The sequence below is a fragment of the Eublepharis macularius genome, chromosome 19, assembly GCF_028583425.1.
Source record: "Eublepharis macularius isolate TG4126 chromosome 19, MPM_Emac_v1.0, whole genome shotgun sequence".
NCBI lineage: Eukaryota > Metazoa > Chordata > Lepidosauria > Squamata > Eublepharidae > Eublepharis > Eublepharis macularius.
This window is the reverse complement of record NC_072808.1, coordinates 8,082,622-8,102,313: the sequence shown is the minus strand read 5'-3', so window position 1 is coordinate 8,102,313 and position 19,692 is coordinate 8,082,622. Positions and strand designations below refer to the sequence as shown.

At 47.5% G+C, this 19,692-nt stretch overlaps 1 protein-coding gene across 1 annotated transcript in view; it reads left to right on the top strand.

Annotated features, from left to right (window-relative positions):
• Positions 1 to 291: 291 nt before the first annotated feature.
• The window catches only part of LOC129346126 (solute carrier family 26 member 10-like), a 31,083-nt gene continuing 11,682 nt past the window's right edge, over positions 292 to 19,692 (top strand). The window contains exons 1-11 of the mRNA XM_055003417.1: positions 292 to 559; positions 6,705 to 6,815; positions 7,126 to 7,286; positions 8,913 to 9,077; positions 9,520 to 9,672; positions 11,210 to 11,292; positions 11,548 to 11,695; positions 14,250 to 14,363; positions 15,505 to 15,582; positions 17,378 to 17,473; positions 18,619 to 18,725. Of these exons, the coding sequence (XP_054859392.1) occupies positions 292 to 559; positions 6,705 to 6,815; positions 7,126 to 7,286; positions 8,913 to 9,077; positions 9,520 to 9,672; positions 11,210 to 11,292; positions 11,548 to 11,695; positions 14,250 to 14,363; positions 15,505 to 15,582; positions 17,378 to 17,473; positions 18,619 to 18,725 (1,484 nt within the window). The remainder of the gene's footprint in view (positions 560 to 6,704; positions 6,816 to 7,125; positions 7,287 to 8,912; positions 9,078 to 9,519; positions 9,673 to 11,209; positions 11,293 to 11,547; positions 11,696 to 14,249; positions 14,364 to 15,504; positions 15,583 to 17,377; positions 17,474 to 18,618; positions 18,726 to 19,692) is intronic.

Here is a 19,692-nt window from a genome sequence, read left to right as displayed (position 1 = left end):
AGTTCTGGGGAACTTGGAAGCTGGCGCCTTAAAACTTGATGACATTTTGCTTGGTCTTACGAAAAAGGCTTGACAGCGCTGCTGTTTTTGGACAGCGGCATTGGAGCCTCCTCGCCCTGTGTCTGACCCCTTCGCACCCTGAGCTTCCTTCCCCCTTTCCTGTCCAGACCCCCTTCTCTGCTTCCCAGAGGGAGGAGAATCCTAGCTAGCCAAGCCTTGCGATTGGACAGGGAAGTTGAGACCGGCCGGAGATAAAGAGGTGGCCCATCCTGCCTGCTCTCAGCCGTCAGCATGAGCAACCTGGCCTTGTACCGGGGCATCTACACCGAGGAGCGCTTCCAGCAGGTCTATGGGGCCCCGCAAGAGCCAGAGAGCAGCTTGGCACGGCTGCTGAAAGACAGGCTGAACAGGGGCTGCCAATGTTCCAGGGCTGCCGCTTTGCATTTCCTCCAAGGCAGACTTCCCATTGCCAGCTGGCTGCCCAGGTACCAGCCCAAGAAGTGGCTTCTGGGAGATGTGGTAGCAGGGCTCACCGTGGGCATTGTACACATCCCGCAAGGTGAGTTTGGGGGGTGGGTAGGTGTGGAGATGTAGCAGAGCTCAGTCTCGGTGGTGATCCTGAAAGACTCACCTGGGAGCAGGGTCTAGGAGAGCAAGTTCTTTTCGGCACAAACATTTCTTGCAAAATCAACAGTGGGGGGGGGGGTAATTCCTCCCCTACTAGAGATGCCTAATGAGTGGGGCCAGCAAGCAAGCGAGCGAGCGAGCGAGCGAGCGAGCGAGCGAAAGAAAGAAAGAAAGAAAGAAAGAAAGAAAGAAAGAAAGAAAGAAAGAAAGAAAGAAAGAAAGAAAGAGAGTGGGAAATTTGGGGAGGGGGCACATTTCTCTCTTAGCTAGCATCCCTTATATGTCTCTGCAGGTAGAATTCCCTGAACATCTGGACCTTTATTCATTCGGATATCTTGTCTATACCGGATTGATACTTCCCACCTGCAAGAGTTTCAGAGATTTCCACTTTCTCCCACTGAGGTTTTATTTCCTGCTTACTTTCCCAGTCCACCCTTCCCAGACTCTGGTGCATGACTGGACCTCCATTAGGCTCAAAAGTCCCCACTCTACCCCATGCCCTTCTCGAGGATTTATTCTGAGGGCCAAGCTACACATGACGAAAGACACTTGCCTGGCAAGTGGATTGAGTGGAGGGCAAGTGAACAGGGAGAAATACACTTGCTGTTCAAGTGTCATTTGTCACTTGTAGCTTGGCCCTCACTCTCCCTTCTGGTGTACATCATTTTCTGATTTCTGCCTCCCTTTATCTGACACTTTATACCCCCTCCAGTATCCTGACCTCTGTCCACCTCCCCCATTAGCTCCAACCTCTGCCCCTCCATATGCCCCTCTCTCTGATTCACGTACTTTTCCAGTGCTTGAAGAGGATTAGTAGCATCCTTTTTGCCTTCTTTGGAGTTTCCCCCCCCCCGCTGTTAATGCTTTCTTACAGCTTGCGTTAGGAGTTGCACTGTCTGCTATCTCCTTGGTTCTTTCGCTGGAGCAGGGAAGAGGCAGCTATGAAGTGGCACAGGAAAAAAAAAGTTACTGGATGTCTTCCCGTGTTTTCTTCCTCTGCTTTGTTAAGGGGGAGCCTCTCTACTTCAATTGCCAGCTCACCCTTAGGTAGCTGGGTTTAATGGAGCATGCATCAGTAATTTCCCAGTCCAGGCGGCTTTGCTGATTATTCACCTCCAACTCTGGTTAAGAAAAGAGGGAAACATCCAAGTCGGTAGGCCTCACCAAAGAACATTAGAAACTCTTGTTTCAGTAAGTCTCTGTACTTGAGAGGTCATTTGCATATTAAGAATCCAGAAAGAACATTCTCAGGTCTGCAAACTTCAGAACATGCTGGCAATGTTTCATCCAGTTCATAAGGTTGGTTTTTATGACCGAGAGCCCAGCTACAAGTGAGGAATGACACTTGCCTGGCAAGTGAGCAGACTCACGTGTATTCCTCCCTGTTCACTTGCCATTCACTTGCTCTCCACTTGATCAAGTGGAGGGTAAGTGTGCCTGTTCACTTGCCAGGCAAGTGTCATTCGTACTCGTAGCTTGGCTCTAAGCTGCCACTCTGCCTAGGTTGGTTACCTTTTCCGCCTCCCTCTAGGGCAGCTGCTGCCTTTACCAGCGCATCCTCTCTCTTCCCCATCATTTGATGCCAGTTCAAACTCTCTGCTCATAGTGATTCTCTGAAGGAGACCCCTTCGGAATAATGCCAGGAGCCTAAACATTGCACACAGGCTTTCCAGAGAGTGCTAGGGCAATGCCACCTTGGACAAGAAAGTGTTGCCTTAGAGGCAGTGTGGTGTAGTAGCTAAAGCAGTGGTACTCACTCCATGGTGAGCCACATTCACAATTAGCATCAACCAAACGAGCCATTTTGGAGGCTTGCATCTTGCCCATTCATAGAATTATAGAATTATAGGTACCTCCATGGTCATCTAGTCCAACCTCTGCACAATGTAGGAAATTCACAACTACCCTCCCCCCCCCGCCCGACTGCCCCAGTGACCCCTTCTCTATGCCCAGAAGATGGCAAAACACCTCCAGGATCCCTAGCCAAACTGGCCTGTGGAAAATTGCTTCCTTACCCCAAGGTGGCAATCGGCATTACTCTGGGCATGTAAGAAGGGTCAACGAGAACCAAGCACTGATGCAACCCCTTCTGCCCTCCCCCCTCACAATCTGCCCAGGCTCACAGAATCGGCATTGCTGTCAGATGGCCATCTAGCCACTGCTTAAAAACCTCCAAAGAAGGAGAGCCCAACACCTCCCGAGGAAGCCTGTTCCACTGAGGGACCGCGCTAACTATCAGGAAGTTCATTCCTCTGGCGATGGGTATTTCGAGGTGGGAACCATCTGCCAACCACAAACCCCACCAGGCCTTGCCTGCCGTCCTGAAACACGGGGAAGGTACCACATTAGGGAACGGTGCTCAGAAAGAGGCACAAGGGGACATGTCAAAGTGTGGCTCCTGAGCCACTGAGTATCAACGAGTTAGAGCTTTGGATTTGGAAAACCTAGGCTTAAATCTCCACTCTGACATGGAAGCTGGCAAGGTGACCGTGGGCCAGTTGTGCACTCTCAATCTCACATCTTGTTGTGAAGATAAAATGGATGAGAGGAGAACAATGTTGTGAGTCGCTTTGGCTCCCCAAGAATTCCAGAAAGCCACCACGTGATGTTAGATTTCATGAGGTGAGGGCTACTGGTTTGTATGTACCTTCTTCTTGCTCTACAATTGCATACAAATGCCCAACACACGAATGTGAATGTCATTGTGCTAATTGGTGTCCTTTTCTAGAGGTTTCATCTTTCCAGCATCTTTTTTAGTGCTACAAATTGCTAGGAAAAGGGGAAACAGCCCTCCAGACTCAGCCCAAATAGACAATATTATATCAATTAGATACAATTAGATCAATTAGATACAGTTTGCTGATTATGAAAAGTATTAACTGTTAGAGAGAAGATAGAGAGTGTAATGAAATGTCTTTTGCAAAGATGAGTAATGAATCCCAGGTGGTTACTTTTTCTGAGTAAAAGCAGCTTTTCAAGGGTCAAAGCATTTAAAACCCTGGATTTGGGCAGGGAGGGGGCAGAAAAGCATCTCTTCCTTCTCTACTGCAGGGAAACTTTCATTTGCAAAGAAAAAATGGTAAGCAGAGATTCAGCGACCTGTGCCGATTCCAGACGGCCCTCTGCCTCCCGAAACGTTGCGTGTCGTCGCACGGAAAACGCGAAATATCGTGTTTTCTCACGCGAGTTTTGCGCGAGGTCGCGCAAAACTCGCGTGAGAAAATGCGATATTTCGCGTTTTCCGCACGACGACGCGCAACATTTTGGGAGGCAGAGGGCCGTCTGGAATCGGCCCTGGTATTTTCTACTTCAACAGGACGTTGAAGCTGAGATCTCCTGCATGCAAAACATAATATTTAATATTAAACTATTATCCCAGCAAGGCTTTGTAGCGAAGAAGTTATATGACTAGATGAAGGCGCCTTATGCTGTCCGACCCCAGATCCATCTAATCCAGCAATGTCTGCTCTGGTTGACATGCTTCCAGGATAGGTCTTTCCCCATTCTTTTTAAAACTGGTGATGCTCAGAATTGGGCATGGGACCTTCTACATCTGAAGCGTACGTTTATGCAAAGTTATAGGGTATTTGCTTGCTGTCAGGCAGTTAATCCCAGAATGCACACTAAAACTGGTGAAAATATAGAGGTGGCAGGGGTGGGGGGAGATGTTATAGCTTTTGTACAGGTATAGTTAAAAGATATCCTGACCGGGATAGCCCAGGTGAGCCTGATCTCATCAAATCTCCAGAAGCTAAGCAGGGTTTGCAATTGGATGGGAGACCTCCAGCAAAGACCAGGGTTGGAGAGGGAGGCGATGGAAATCCACTTCTGTTAGTCTCTTGCCATGAAAACCCCACCAGGGGTTTCCATAAGTCAGCTATGACTTCAGGGCACTCTCCACTACCATCAGTTGAAAGATATTTTTTGCTCTGAGCCTAGAACAGGAGCGTGCCATTTACAATTAAAGAGGGAAGCAAATGGGCAGGACTATAGGTTTGTGTGATCAGGGGTTCAAGTCTGGTATTGAGAGCAGCAATATGGATGGACTTGAATTTGTGGGGCTCTTTGCTCCAAGAGAGTAGAGACCATATACTATAGAAGTGGAAATGTTCATGTTGTCTAATGTCAGTCCTAGAACTGATTATGTTCTGTTTCAACAATTCTTGAAACTTTGTACTGGATCCTTGCTAATGCTATGTCTTTGTAAACTTGTATTTTATTTACCCTATGGCATTGTTTATGGTAATGTCCTTGACACTGTATGGAAATGTCCCTGATACTGTATGGAAAGATCTTTGATGCTGATTATACTAATTGCACACTATGTAATCAGCCTTGAGTCTCAGGGCCAAGCTACACATGACAAATGACACTTGAACGGCAAGTGGATTGATTGGAGGGCAAGTGAACAGGGAGAAATACACTTGCTGTTCAAGTGTCATTCGTCATGTGTAGCTTGGCCCTCAGTGAGAAAGGCAGGCAATGAATGAATGAATGAATGGATGGATGGATGAATGAATGAATGATGGTTTTAAATATCAGGAGTCTTGACCCGAGGTACCTTAAAGAATGATGGTTTTATTGTAGCATAGAGTCCAGTTCTTCAAGTTAAGTCATATTTATATAGAGGGGGGAGATTGTGTACAGTAGGGTTAAAAGGCGATGAAATCGGTGAAGTTGGCTGTGACATACCTATGCAAAACTGGATCATTTTAGTTGGGTAGCCATGTTGGTCTGCAGCAGAACAGCAGGATTTGAGCCCAGTGGCACTTTAGAGACCAACAAGTTTTTCAGGGTATAAGCGTTCGAGAGTCAGAGCTCCCTTTTGCAAAATGCAAAACTGAAAAGTGTGCCATGGAAGCATAATGGCCATTCACAATAATTGTGACTGATGATGATAACACAGTCTTTGGAGGCTGCATTTCTCTGTTTCTCCTGTCATCGTTGCTGCAAACACAGAGCACCCACACCAGAGTTCTGTGTACGCGTTCCTCCACTGGCCGCCATTTTCCCTACATCCCCCTCCCACTGTGCCACCACAGGGTTTTCTTTGGGCTTTTAAAAAACCCTCAGTAATTTGTGTTGGACAATAATGTAGCGATGTATTGCCGTGATCTACTTGTTCCTCTGAATTCCTAGCTTTGATTTTTGTAAAACAAGTCTCCAATCCTTTTCATTATGAAGATACAAGGGGAAAGTTCCCATATCTTCTCTCACACTCATGTCTCAGTGATGGTACCATCGTGGTTGAGGCCTGGGCCTGATCTGAGTGACAAACTTGGCACTGTCAATACGGAAGGGGTCAGTTAGATGGGTAGCCATGTTGGTCTGCAGTAGAACGGCAGGATTTTAAGTCCGGTGTCACCATAGAAATGAACAAGATTTTCAGACTGTAAGCTTTCGAGAGTCAGAGCTCCCTTCTTCAAACACAGTAGGGGCCACCAGCATTTCTTCAGGACAGCGATCCACTGGAAATGTTCCTGATAAGTTAAAGGGCCCGTCTGCCCCTGGTTGTATGGTTTTCTGTTTTATATGGCTGCTGTCTACTCTTTTCCAGTACAGAATGAGCATACCGCATGGATGGGGCATGCGGTTACTTTCTTCGCCAGTTCCATGGGTTCACAGGCAGTTTTTGTAGTTGTTTGTAGGCAGGGCTTTTTTTCAGCTGGAACGTGGTGGAACGGAGTTCTGGCACCTCTTGAAAATGGTCACATGGCTGGTGGCCCCGCCCCCTGATCTCCAGACAGAGGGGAGTGTAGATTGCCCTCCGTGCAGTGGCACGGAGGGCAATCTAAACTCCCCTCTGTCTGGAGATCAGGGGGCGGGGCCACCGGCCATGTGACCATTTTCGCCAAGGGCAAATTAAACTTTAAAAAACTCCCCCCTTGTTCCAGCTGACCCAAAGTGACATCATTGTGCTGTCCTCCTGAGTTCCACCACCGAGTTCCACCACCTCTTTTCCCAGAAAAAGCCCTGTTTGTAGGGTAGGCAAGTGGGGTCTAGTACAGCTTGGCTTTTTTAGACGGGGTTATTCAACCTGTCTCTTATTTAACTTTTCTGCTGTTGCTTCCCCTCAGGAATGGCGTTTGCCCTGCTTACCTCTGTGGCACCCATCTATGGGCTCTACACTTCGTTTTTCCCTGCCCTGCTGTACATGGTGTTTGGCACGGGGCGTCACGTATCCACAGGTGAGCCAAGCACAGGTCTCTTTTAAGATGCAGTAACGACTAGCTACCCTGGTGGAATGTTCTCATACTAACCCCCACTCATTCTGAACCTGGCAACCATGTGGATTGATAGAGCCAGAGAATGGGGCCGGGCTCAGAGCTGCCACCACCCTCTAACTGCTAACGCAGGCAGAGGTCTTTCACATTACCTACCCCCTGATTCCTTTAACATGAAATGCAGGGAATTGAACCTGGGATCTTCCGTCTGCAGAGCAGAGGTTCTGCTTCTGAGCCACAGCTCCACCCCTCTTATCTCTCTCTAACTCCCCAGGCACCTTTGCTGTAGTCAGCCTGATGACCGGCTCCGTCGTAGAGCGTTTGGTTCCTGTCTCCCTGCAGTCTAACATCACGGACCCTGCCGAAGCGGCTTTGCTCGAGGGGCAACGCATTGGCATAGCTGCTGCCATGGCTTTCCTCATGGGGCTCCTCATGGTGAGTTAAATGGGGGATCATGTTGCCGTGTCTCGGGGGGAGGACCTGTGCCTTCTTCTACATGTTTGTTTTCACATGCGCGCTTTGCGCACTCTTGCTCCTGGGGCTTGCGGGATGACGTCACTTCCTGAAGACATCATCATGCCAGCCATGGGTCTGCTCCTAATTCTGGTTCATTTGGGGCCAAAATTGGCCCCGGCGAAGCGTGAGAGCACACCTGCAGCCAGCGTGACATTGTCACTTCCGGAAGTGACACTGTCGCGCCCCGCTAGAAGTGTGCCTGGTGCATGCTTTCTCGAGTGGCCTGGCAGTGGCGAGCAATCTCTAAGCGGTTTGCCAGTGGGCATCGGGGCAAACCCTCAGGAGATTGCCCACCACTGATGGACAACTGAGAATCCTATATGATGGGTCCAGCCAAGTAGGTTTCTTGGAATGCAGGTGTAGGAAGGAAAGAGTGGATTCCCCCAAAAGACCCCAGCCAGGGGCTTGGCCATGAAGCTTGAAATAATGTTTGGCTGATAAGAAAATAAATCTGACAGTGAGCAGGAAGTTGTCTCTCTGGATGCTTGCAGGCAGGCTTTGGAGGCCTCCATTGTTGGTTGCCTCCATTTAGAGGTATACTTTTTTACTGTACATGGAGTTTCATTTAGCTGTTACGGCTCATCGCCATTGACAGAGAGATCCTCCATGAATTTGTCTTACCCTTTCTTAAAAGGCCATTGGCACACCTTGTGGCAATGGGTTCCGTAAACTGTGTCAAGTGAAGAAGTATTTTCTTTTTGCCAATACTGAATTTGATCATACAAAGTCCAGACTTTGTTCTATTGTGAATTGTTATTCTGTATATAGCTTTGGGGGAGGAAATGGTCTTCCACAGAAAAAGTAGGCAGGATACGGCTGATCCTTGTATCCCAACAGTGTTATGGACAGAGCGGTGTTTAAAAATGAGCTAAATACTGTGCAAAGGAAACTTAAATTTTGCAACAAGTGATGTGACCTGTGCCAAAGAAGTAGATTGTTGTGACGTCTGTGACGTCGGATTATTTATCCCAAAGACTTTTTACTATTTTTAAATAATTTAGTTTGGTTCTGCCAGTCACAGTGAGGGTAAGGAACTGAGATTCTTCTTCTTCTTCTTCTTCTTCATCATCATCATCATCATCATCACAACAGCAACAACAACAATAATAATTGATTTACATACGCCCTTCAGGATGACTTAACACAAAGCAGTTTACAAAGTCTGAGAGAGTTCCTAGAAGCTGTGACTGACCCAAGGTCACCCAGCTGGCTTCAAATGGAGGAGTGGGGAATCAAACCCAGTTCTCCAGATTAGAGTCCCATGCTCTTAACCACTACACCAAACTGGTTATTCAGTGACTCTGACTTTTGAGATTTTATTAGGGGTGGCCCACAGAAGCATATCCTTGCAAACTGAGGACTAGAATCTTGGGGGGGGGGCAGGTTAATATGATGAAAGCTGAACTTTTCCGGAAGTAAAATTCTGTACCCAGTACCACTTTCTATGGCTTTTCGTAGGGAATTTTTCAGAAGACACACTGCCCTGGTTCTGGGATCGTCTATGCTTCACGCACCTCACATTAACGTCTCCCTTCTCATTCCCAGATAGGAATGTTCACTTTTCACTTGGGCTTCTTGTCTACCTATCTCTCGGAACCCGTCGTCAAGGCCTTCACCAGCGGCGCCGCCTTGCACGTGGTGGTGTCCCAGCTCCAGAGCCTACTGGGTTTGCCCCTCTCCCGTCCTGATGGATGGTTCACCATCTTCAAGGTATGTATCTGAAGCACGTTGAGGACTTGGGAGCCCTACACAGCACCCCACGCGCCTGTGCTTGCAAAGCCCCCACCAGTGTAAATGTGGCAAACACCTTTCCCATCTTGACAGTGAATCCGGCTGCACGACGCAGGATATTTCACTGTGGCAGACTCGCAACAATATGTATTTTCTTGTAGCTGGGAATGTGGCCAAGACATCTCTCTGTCTCTTTCTGGTGATGACGGCAATAGTCCCCGGGTGCTTTTAGAAGGTAGTCTCAGCAGGTAGTGAGTTAGCTTGCTATTGCCCAGTTGATTGCTGTTTGCAAGCTTCAGTAAGCTCAGAGGCTCCCAAGGCTGCGAAAGACATTCTACTCTGCACCTTTGACAGAAGGCAATGGCATAGCTGCTTCTTGTTAGTGCTATGACAGATCTTCCTATCTCTGTATTATGCCTAGACGCTGGCATCAGTGGTGGAAGCATTTCCTTTAACCAACATAGCTGAACTGCTGATCTCCGGCCTCTGCTTGGCTGTGTTGGTACCCATCAAGGAGATCAACAACCGCTACCGTAGCCGAATGTGGGTTCCCATTCCAGGGGAGATCATCATGGTATGTGTGGAGTCTCGGCCCTGTCCTGTCTTTCTGCGTATTCAGATGTCCTGTGCAAAGGAAGCTCACATTTTGTTACTTAAAGAATTTTGCAAATTAGGTCCATTTCCTTTGCATATTTTTGCTTCCAGGATGGAGGCAGTCAAAGAATTCATATCTTTGCAATAATAGGAATGTCTAAGAAAAAGAAGAGAGGGAAGTAGAAGCAGAAAAGGGCAAGAATCTTGAGCATAGATGGGGCAAAAATTGTACTCATGTTGGATTGGATAGAGAGCTGAGCAGTGCACTGGAGACTAATTCTCCAACCCTAGAAAGGCCTGCCCAGAATTCCCAGTTAATATTTATTGACAGGGCTCATTTTGAGGGGGAACGCTCAGGAACACAGTTCCCCAAAGAGGTCACATGTCAGGTGGCCCCACCCATCTGACTCTTGGCCATTTTGGGCCCGTTTCATCCTAGATTGGGGCTGAAATGGCCTGGATCGGGCCTCTGACGTGTGGTGGATTACTCTCCCGCTCATCAGCGGCCCAATCCTGACCATTTTGGGCCCCTTTTCAGCCATTTTCATCCCCTTTTTGCCATTTTGGGCCCAATTTCGGCCCTGAATGGCCAGGATTGGGTCCAAAACAGCCAGGATAGGTGATGTCAAGGGGCGTGGCATATGCTAATGAGTTATGCTAATGAGTCCCTCCAGCTCTTTTTCTATGAAATGACCCCTGTTTATTGATATGGATTTATCTAGATATTTATACCCCACTTTTTTGCCCAGTAGGCATGCAAAGTAGCTTACTCCCCTCCTCTATTTTATCCTCACAATAACAACACTATGAGGTAAGTTAGGCTGAGAAAAAGTGACTGGCCCAAGTGAGCTTCCGTAGCAGAGTGTGAAGATTTGAATCCACGTTTCCCAGATCCTAGTATGACACTCGAAACACTATACTACACCCGCAGTCAGCGGATATATCCAGCAGAAATGGCCAGCGTGTTTCCGCGCTTTTCTTCATAGGTGTCAAGATTTGCTTTTGAAGTGAAAGGTGATTTTACTTTGGCTGCAAAGAGAAAAGCGGTAATGCGCCCCTCCCCCTCTTCCTTGAACAAAAATTGATCATTAAGATGTGGTTCAGTAATGCTGCAGCTGCCAGGAGCGAAGAGAAAGCAGTTTATTAAACTGGAAACAAACAACAAAGGGGGAAGGAGAAAATTCAAATTTTTTAAAAGAAAAAAATCACCACGAATAAAGTCTGGGGAAGAGTTAGGAAGACAACAGGGAAAACTCTGGAATGCAGTGGGTTGACTAGGATGTCTGGATTCTCTGCTGAACCTAAGAAAACAAACGATGATCTGTCCTAGACTAAACAGTATGGAAGCAAGCAATGAGGGCTGTAGGGACAGTACTTTAGGGGAAATTTAATCTTTGGGACATAGGGGTAAACGTCACCGCAGGTTTTTTTAAATGTGGTGAGAGAGGGTGCTATTCAGATTGATGTGGTATACGTTCCTTTGGGCTAACGCTCTCATTATTTCTCGTTCTTGGCAGGTACTGCTGGCTACTGGGGTTTGCTTTGCGTCTTCCCTCAACACTCACTACAATGTGCAAATTGTTGGACACCTCCCAGCAGGGTAAAGCCCCTTCTGCCTCTCTCTCTCTACCCTCTCCATTCTTAGCGCTGGTTGAGGGAAAGTCACTGCTGTCCCTTCGGTCTGGCAATGGAAGTACAGCTTCCTGGCTTGACTTCTGACGCCCAAACTCTGGTGTTGGAATCACACTAAGGCCAGCCTAGTCCAGGGGAAGGGGGTGTGATATCGGTGGGGAGGCGTGGAATGACTTGTGTCACAGCCCCACGGTGATTCCCGTTCCACCATTCTTTCATGCAGGTTCCCACAGCCCCAGCTCCCAGCCCTGCATCTGCTGCCCCAAGTGCTGGGCGACACGGTGGCCCTCACTTTCGTGGCCTACGCCATCTCAGTGTCTCTGGCCATGATCTACGCTGAGAAGCACCACTATATCATTGATCCCAACCAGGTGTGTGCCCAGCCTGGAAAGCTAGGGTCTCGTCAAGGTGGGGAGGTAGAGCCCAGTTAGTTTCAGCTGCGGATTTTTTTTTTAAAAAAAATCTTTTTTAACACTCGAATTATACAACTTAACACCCACTCAGAGCAGTTTACAAAGTGTGTTATTATTATCCTCACAACAATCACCCTGTGAGGTGGGTGGGGCTGAGAGAGCTTGGAGAGCTAAACTACAAGAGACTAATTACACAAGGACGCTCACGTGAAGGGAATCACAATGTTAGCCAGGAAGCCGAGTTTTAAAAGACAGATCGGAAGGCTCTGTCAATTTCCCCTCACTACAAAGCTGCAAAAATTGCTCTTCAGAAGGTTTGTTTATTTCCTCTTCACCTTCTAGAAGGGGAGGTGAAACTGACAGAGTCTTCTGGAGGCAAAGAGGAAATTAACAAACCCTCTGAGGAGCAATCTGTGCTGGCTCTGTAGAGGGGGGAAATTGACAAAGGCTTCTGATCTGTCTTTTAAAACTCAGCTTCCCGGCTAACATTGCAACTTCTTTCATGTGCGCGTCCTCATGTAATTCGTCTCTTGTAGTTTAACTCTGTGAGAGCTGTGACTGGCCCAAGGTCACCCAGCTGGCTTCAAGTGGAGAAGTGGGGAATGAAACCTGGCTCTGCAGATTAGAGTCCTGCCGCTCTTAACCACCATATCAAACTGGTTCTGGATTCTGGATTCTGCCCCCTTTGATTGTCAAGCCTATCCCCGCCACCTCCTGTGCTCAGAAAGTCTTGGCTTTTCTTTAAACCACTTTCTCTGTAACTCACTGCTAATGGAAATCCACCATGCCACTTGGAGGTATAATCAAACTACCTGGGCATGATGATTATTTGTGTCTGACTCATTGGGCCGGATCCTGCCAGCTTTTCTGCTCAAACTCACCAAATTCACTATGACTCCTATTCTGTGTGGCTTTTGTGTAACCTTTTTAATAGTCAAAAGCTGTCCCTCTTCCATCTTTCACTTGTGGAAAACCTGGTAGGATCCAACCCCTAGTATTCTCTCATCACCCGAGAGATATAGAGAGGGGGGAAAGATCACAGACCACTGGGGTGTCTGTTGACCAGAAACTGAATGCTGGCATGTATTGGTTAATAAAACAGAAGTCCAGTTGGACCTTAACCGCATTCGTTACAATATGAGATTTCGAAACAAATGTTCGTCTTTAAGGTTCCATTGGATTTTTGCTTTATTTTGCTATGGATGGACTAAGACGGCTCCCCCTTTGCAATCATGCATTGGTTAGCCAGTGCTAAAGGAATGAGAGCCATAAATGATACAGGGGAAGAGTGGCTCTGTTACTGCCCTCTTCACGTTATGCTCCATCTCTGCAAATGGTAGCTTTCAACTGAGGGCCAAGCTACACATGACGAATGACACTTGAACGGCAAGTGGATTGAGTGGAGGGCAAGTGAACAGGGAGAAATACACTTGCCGTTCAAGTGTCATTCGTCATGTGTAGCTTGGCCCTGAGAGTGATAGGTTCAGGGCTGTGTATCACTCCAGTCTTTTCTGTTACAGTGGTTGTCACTGCATGTCCATATTCTTGTAGCCACATTGGGAGTATTATAAAACTCTGAGAAGGTGTGACTTTCTTTAGCAAGTGGGGCCAGAGTTCCCCAGAAACAGCCTAGGGGAGGACACCTTTTGCCCTGTGTAGTAATTGGTGCATGTACAGCCCTAAAGTGGTGCAAAAAACACCCCCTGGGCCAATTTGAATTTGGGGAAATGATGTGGGAATGGACAGTGGACCTTCCTGTCCCTCTTGAATCAGGCCCAACGGTGCTGGGAGAAATAAGCTCCTTGTTGATACCATGTGGCTGCAGAGAAAGTGAGTTGGGTTGGGAACCCTGATTGGACTCTCTCAAGAATATCATGTCTAATTTGAGCCTGAGGGCCAAGCTACACATGACGAATGACACTTGAACGGCAAGTGGATTGAGTGGAGGGCAAGTGAACAGGGAGAAATACACTTGCCGTTCAAGTGTCATTCGTCATGTGTAGCTTGGCCCTGAGAAGGCCACCTTGCCACTGTGTTTGTCATTTGTCAGCAGTTTCCTGCACCCCAAAAGACATCAGGCGTCTTCCAGTTTGGACACGTTGTCTGAACGTTCCTTTTAGTGCAGCTCGCTCAACCATTGGAGATGCCTCTTTTTTTTTTGTCTTGGCCATCCCCATTTCAACCATTTTAGTGCCAAGGCAAGAAAAGCTATACCGATTTACTTGCTGCAATTCTGGTATTTCTTATTCCTAGCCCCCTCCCTGGCAAGTGAATCCTGGGGATTCTGTGAGGTCGTTCTAGAAATCTTTGTGAACTCCCAGTATCCTTACAGACATGAAGTTTGAGGGTTCTTTGTGGAGGGAAGTCATGATGGGAAACTTGTTTAAAAACATATCGTAGCACAGTTCAAAAGCTCCTCCCCTTCTTCCCTTCTTGCGCTAGTCTTCAGTCAGAAGTGCTTCCACCAGGTAGGGACTTGCCCCTCATCTTATCTTCCTGTCTCCTCCCACAGGAGCTATTGGCTCACGGCGTCTCCAACCTGGTCTCTTCCCTGTTCACCTGCTTTCCCAACTCAGCCACACTGGCTACAACCAACATCTTGGAGAGTGCCGGTGGATACACACAGGTAGAAACCTAGGGATGAACTTTGCGTACACATTGGCCATGTTGTTTGGTATTCCCCCCCCCCCCACTGTGGACTAAATATGTGGGAGGAAGCATGTGGGTCTACAGCTAGGGTGTGACGTTTTAAAGAACAAACAGTAGCTGCATTTTGGGATTAAGGAAGACTTCCCCCCAGGAAGGGCTTCACCAGAGAAACTTCCTTTCTCTCTTCTGTCCCTCCACATGGAGAACCAGTACTGATGCTGGAAGGCATTTGTCAGGGAGGAAAGTGACTTGGCAAACTTGGGCTTGGACCCAGCACAGCATAATCAGTCATAGATCCAGAGGAGTTAGCCATGTTAGTTAGTAGTTGCAAAATAGTAAAGAATCCAGTAGCACCTTTAAGACGAGCCAACTTTATTGTAGCATAAGCTTTCGAGAACCACAGCTCTCTTCGTCTTGCATCTGATGAAGAGAGCTGTGGTTCTCGAAAGCTTATGCTACAATAAAGCATAATCAGTGGCTTCCTCTTCCTCCCACTGAAGGCTTCTCTTCCTCTTGAAACCGTGTCCCCATGCATCAGTGAACCCAATGCATCTTGAATATCATGCGTATCAAAGTGTTGGGGAGGGACCTATAGTGGGAAAAGAGAGTTGGCAGAAAGCACCCTCTTTCTTCTTCCATGAACGGTACTGCAAGCAGCAAGGATCCACACCACTGTTGTGACCTGCAAGATGGGTCTCACGGGACACCGTGGATAAAGTCGGACAAAACTCAGTGCTTTTAATAGTTGCGTAATGGGCAGAAGTCAACAAGTGTAACTTTTGCTATCACTGCATCTCGTTCTGGAGAAAGAACTCGGTTCATTGACTTCCGTCTGTTATGCCGTTGCTAAAAAGGCAGAGCTGCTCTCTGTAGCAGAGTAGTGATTGTAGGTGTGGTGTGGGACAGTGTGAATTTGGGGTGTTGATTGGCATGGCTGTATGATGGGATGGGGTCCAATTTAGCTGAGGTTCTACTTATCATAAGGGGGATTTCAGACCAACCAAGTTAACCCTCCAGTGTTCTTTGCCTCCCAAGGACTATGTAAGTTTGGTTGCCCGTGGCTGCCGTGCCTCTTCTGTTAACCTCGGCATGACATGATCTCCTTTCCTCTTCTGCAGCTCTCTGGCCTTTTCACCAGTGCTGTGGTGTTGGTTGTGCTGATGTGGATCGGGCCACTCTTCTACTACTTGCCCAAGGTGAGCTGGAGGGGGGTACGAGGACCATCCGTTATCCCCAGCCAACCCTCATCCAAGAATAAATTGTCTGCCAATGACATGCGGGCAACTGACCAATGGTTGCAATTTATTCCAAGCGCAAGTTTGGGGTGCCCTTGATGGACATTTGTTTCCCTCTCTGGGGCAATTCTCGGCCTCCAAAGAGATAAGCCAGTTTGGTTTAGTGGTTAAGAGCGCAGGACTCTAATCTGGAGAACGGGTTTGATTCCTCACTTCTCCACTTGTATCCAGCTGGGTGACCTTGGGTCAGTCACAGCTCTCTCAGAGCTCTCTCAGCCCCACCCACTTCACAGGGTGTTTTGTTGTGGGGAATAATAATAACATACTTTGTAAACCACTCTGAGTGGGTGTTAAGTCATCCTGAAGATATAAATCTAGATATAGATATAAATCTAGATATAGATTTCTAGATATCTAGAAATCTAGATATAAATCTAGATATAAATCTAATGTTATCATCATCATCATTATTACGTAGGGCATGTTTGCTAGACAATTGCAGACAAAGGGTTCTACATTTCCATCCAATCCTATACAGATGTGTCTAAGTCCATTGAAATTGGTGGGCTTAGATGCCTTCAGCTCTGTATAGGTTTGTGCTGTGTAGGTTCTTTAGGAGACCATGCAGCTGCCCCCCTTTGACCCAATAGGGTGCTGTGGACAAGACTGCACACTGTTTCTCAGAGTCTCTATAGACGAGACATCTTATACGAGGATGCAATGTTAGCCGGGAAACGTAGGAGACAGAGCAGAAGGCTTCATCACTTTCACCTCTCTACAAAGAGACGGGGGAGATCGCTCCTCAGAGGGTTTGTTAATTTCCCCTTTCTTCTTCTCCTCCCTGAAGGCTATGTTAATTTCATCTCCAGGCAGGGGAGGCAAAGAAGAAATAACATTGCCTCTCTCTTCACTTGAGCAACCTCGTGCAAAATGTCTCATCTGTAGAGACTCATAGACTCAAATGAGATGCCCCTTTTTTGCAGGGGCTTGCATGGCTTTTCATTTGATTCCCGCAGCTGCAGAGCTGCACTCCTTAAACAGGCTCAGAATGGTCCTGTGGGGGGAGGCAGGGCTGCTGCCCCCTCCAAGCAGTTTTCTTGCATGTAAACTGCACGGAGAAGGGCCTTGTTTCGCAGGTTCTGCTGCTCCACCTGTTGTATTCTGTGTCCATGGAGCAGCACAATCAGCAAAGTAACTCCCCCCCCCAGTGCAGTTTCCATGCAAGAAAACTGCGTGTGGTGGAGGCAAGAGCCCCCCCCCCATACACGGCACTTTCCAAGCCCATTTGGGCACTCTTTTTTTCTTTTTCTTTTTTTACAAACAGTTCCCTGCAGCTGCTGTGTGGCTGCAGGGATCAAGTATAAAACCTGTGCAAAAAAAATAACATCTAGTTTGGTCCTCACAGTCACTCACTTCAAAATGCTTCATACCAGCCCCCCCCCCCAATTTTGTTCTGGGGTCGGGCGAGGGAGGGAGCCAAGCCTTGTATGGCTGTCCCTGAAAGTGTGGAGCGGCAGGACTCTAATCTGGAGAGCCAGGTTTGATTCCTCATTTCTACAGGGGAACCTGTCTTTGTAGTCTGGAGAACAGCTGTAATTCCAGGAGATTTCCAGCCACCACCTGAAGGTTGGCAACCCTTCTGTTAAGCGAATCATCGGGAGGGGCAGCCAGGTACATTACCATGAGCTTCCGGAGAACGGATGAGATAAAAATAAAATGCATGAATATTACAGTGGGCTTCTCTTTTTACATCCAGGCTGTCCTGGCTTGTATCAATGTCACCAGCCTTCGCCAGATGTTTCTGCAGTTCCAGGACTTGCCTGAGCTATGGCGGATCAGCCATGTTGACTTCGTAAGCAAGAATGCTTAGAAACCAACCCCCAAAGTATTTCCTGAAGTGCCAGGCTTTTGCAATTGGAATAGTCCAGGGGTCCCAAATTTGGTGCCTGAAGTGCAGCCCCCAGAGGTTTCCCCGGTGCCCATTTACTTCTTGAATCTTGGGAATCAAATCTGAACAGTCTTGAACGGAAACGAAAAAGACAAAGATTGCTGAATGCATCCAGGCTGGCAGCCTAGGCTTGACCACAGACGCAGACTCTCTCACCTCTTTCTCCAGAGGAGTCCGTAGTTGCAAAATAGTAAAGAGTCCAGTAGCACCTTTAAGGCTAACCAACTTTATTGTAGCGTAAGCTTTCCAGAACCACAGCTCTCTTCGTCAGATGCATGGACCATAGATCCAGAGCAGTTAGCTGTGTTAGGCTGTAGTTGCAAAATAGTAAAGAGTCCAGTAGCACCTTTAAGGCTAACCAACTTTATTGTAGCATAAGCTTTCGAGAACCACAGCTCTCTGTCAGATGCATAGAGCATAGATCCAGAGCAGTTAGCTGTGTTAGGCTGTAGTTGCAAAATAGTAAAGAGTCCAGTAGCACCTTTAAGGCTAACCCACTTTATTGTAGCATAAGCTTTTGAGAACCACAGCTCTCTTTGTCAGATGCATCTGACAAAGCTTATGCTATAATGAAGTTGGTTAGTCTTAAAGGTGCTACTGGACTCTTTACTATTTCACCTCTTTCTGCAGAGAGGAACTCCTTCTTTTTGCACTGTTAAATCAGGCAATGCCTCTTCTCCAAAGCAAAAAGTGGATCCCTGTTACCCTCCACTTCCTTGGTACCGAAGGTGCTCCAGAAGAGCCCAGGAGACACTTTGGGGTCTGAAAGGACCATTTATTCAGAAGCGGCAGCGCCCATCATAGGATAATGCTTCATTTGGAGCCTCTCAACATTTTGGAAATTGGCCCCAGCACCCCATGGATTTGCCCCCAGTAACACATGGAGGACATTTTATTTATTTTTTATTCTATTTTATTTATATCATATTTGTATTCCGCCCTCCCTGCAAATGGGCAGATAACCTTAAAATCATTTTAAAACAGGGGAGTGCTTCTAAGCGCTTTTCTTTCCCTGTGATTCTATTAACACTCTTTCTCGTCTGTTATAGGCTGCATGGGTGGTCACGTGGCTCTCTGTGGTCGTGATCAACGTAGACCTTGGCTTGGCAGTAGGGGTGGTATTCTCCATGATGACTGTGGTGTGCCGCACACAGAGGTACTTGCAGGCCAACCTTCTCTCTCTGGGTCCTGTCCTAGATCACCTAAGAGAATCAGGGCCAAGCTACACATGACGAATGACACTTGAACGGCAAGTGGATTGAGTGGAGGGCAAGTGAACAGGGAGAAATACACTTGCCGTTCAAGTGTCATTCGTCATGTGTAGCTTGGCCCTCAGATGCCCTGTTGTTGGGACTGAAAGTGGCAGGAGAGCCTCAAGAGCAATTTCGAGTCTGAGCTGATGGGAATGCGGCCAATATGACAGTCATCTCTTTTTAGTCACATTTGTAGCCACGGCTAAATTCTCATTGAGATTCCTCTTTGGTTTCTTAACGGTTGCATTGATCGCACATACCTTTTCCTTCCCCTAAGTCTTGTGAAATCTGTTGATACTCCAAGAAGTGGGGTTGCTCCTGCACAGCAATGACTTTCTAAGCAGAGCCATTCAACATCGGCAATGGAGAGTTAGTGTTACCAGCCTCCAGGTAGTGGCTGGAGATCTCCCGGAATTACAGCTGGTCTCCAGGCCACAGAGATCTGTATGCCATTAAAGGTATTTGAATTGAATTGAATAGAGATCAGTTCATCTGGAGAAAATGGCTGCTTTGGGGAGGGGGTGGACTCTATGGAAGTATCCCATGCCAAGGTCCTTTCCCTCCCCAAATCCTACTTTCTCCAAGTTTCACTCCCCAGATCTCCAGGAATTTCCCAACTTGGAGCTGGCAACCCTATGGAGAGTCCACATGGCATTTCCCTCTTGTGCTTTACTGCACTCAGACCCCTCCAGCCGCCCCCCTCCCATGCCATGCTTTTGGGGGCTTTTAAAAAATGGCAATCAGTATATTGCTATAGCATTAAGCTACAGCAATATCCCAGTTACAGATTCGAAGCTATACATATAGTTTAAGGGCCAAGCTACACATGACGAATGACACTTGAACGGCAAGTGGATTGAGTGGAGGGCA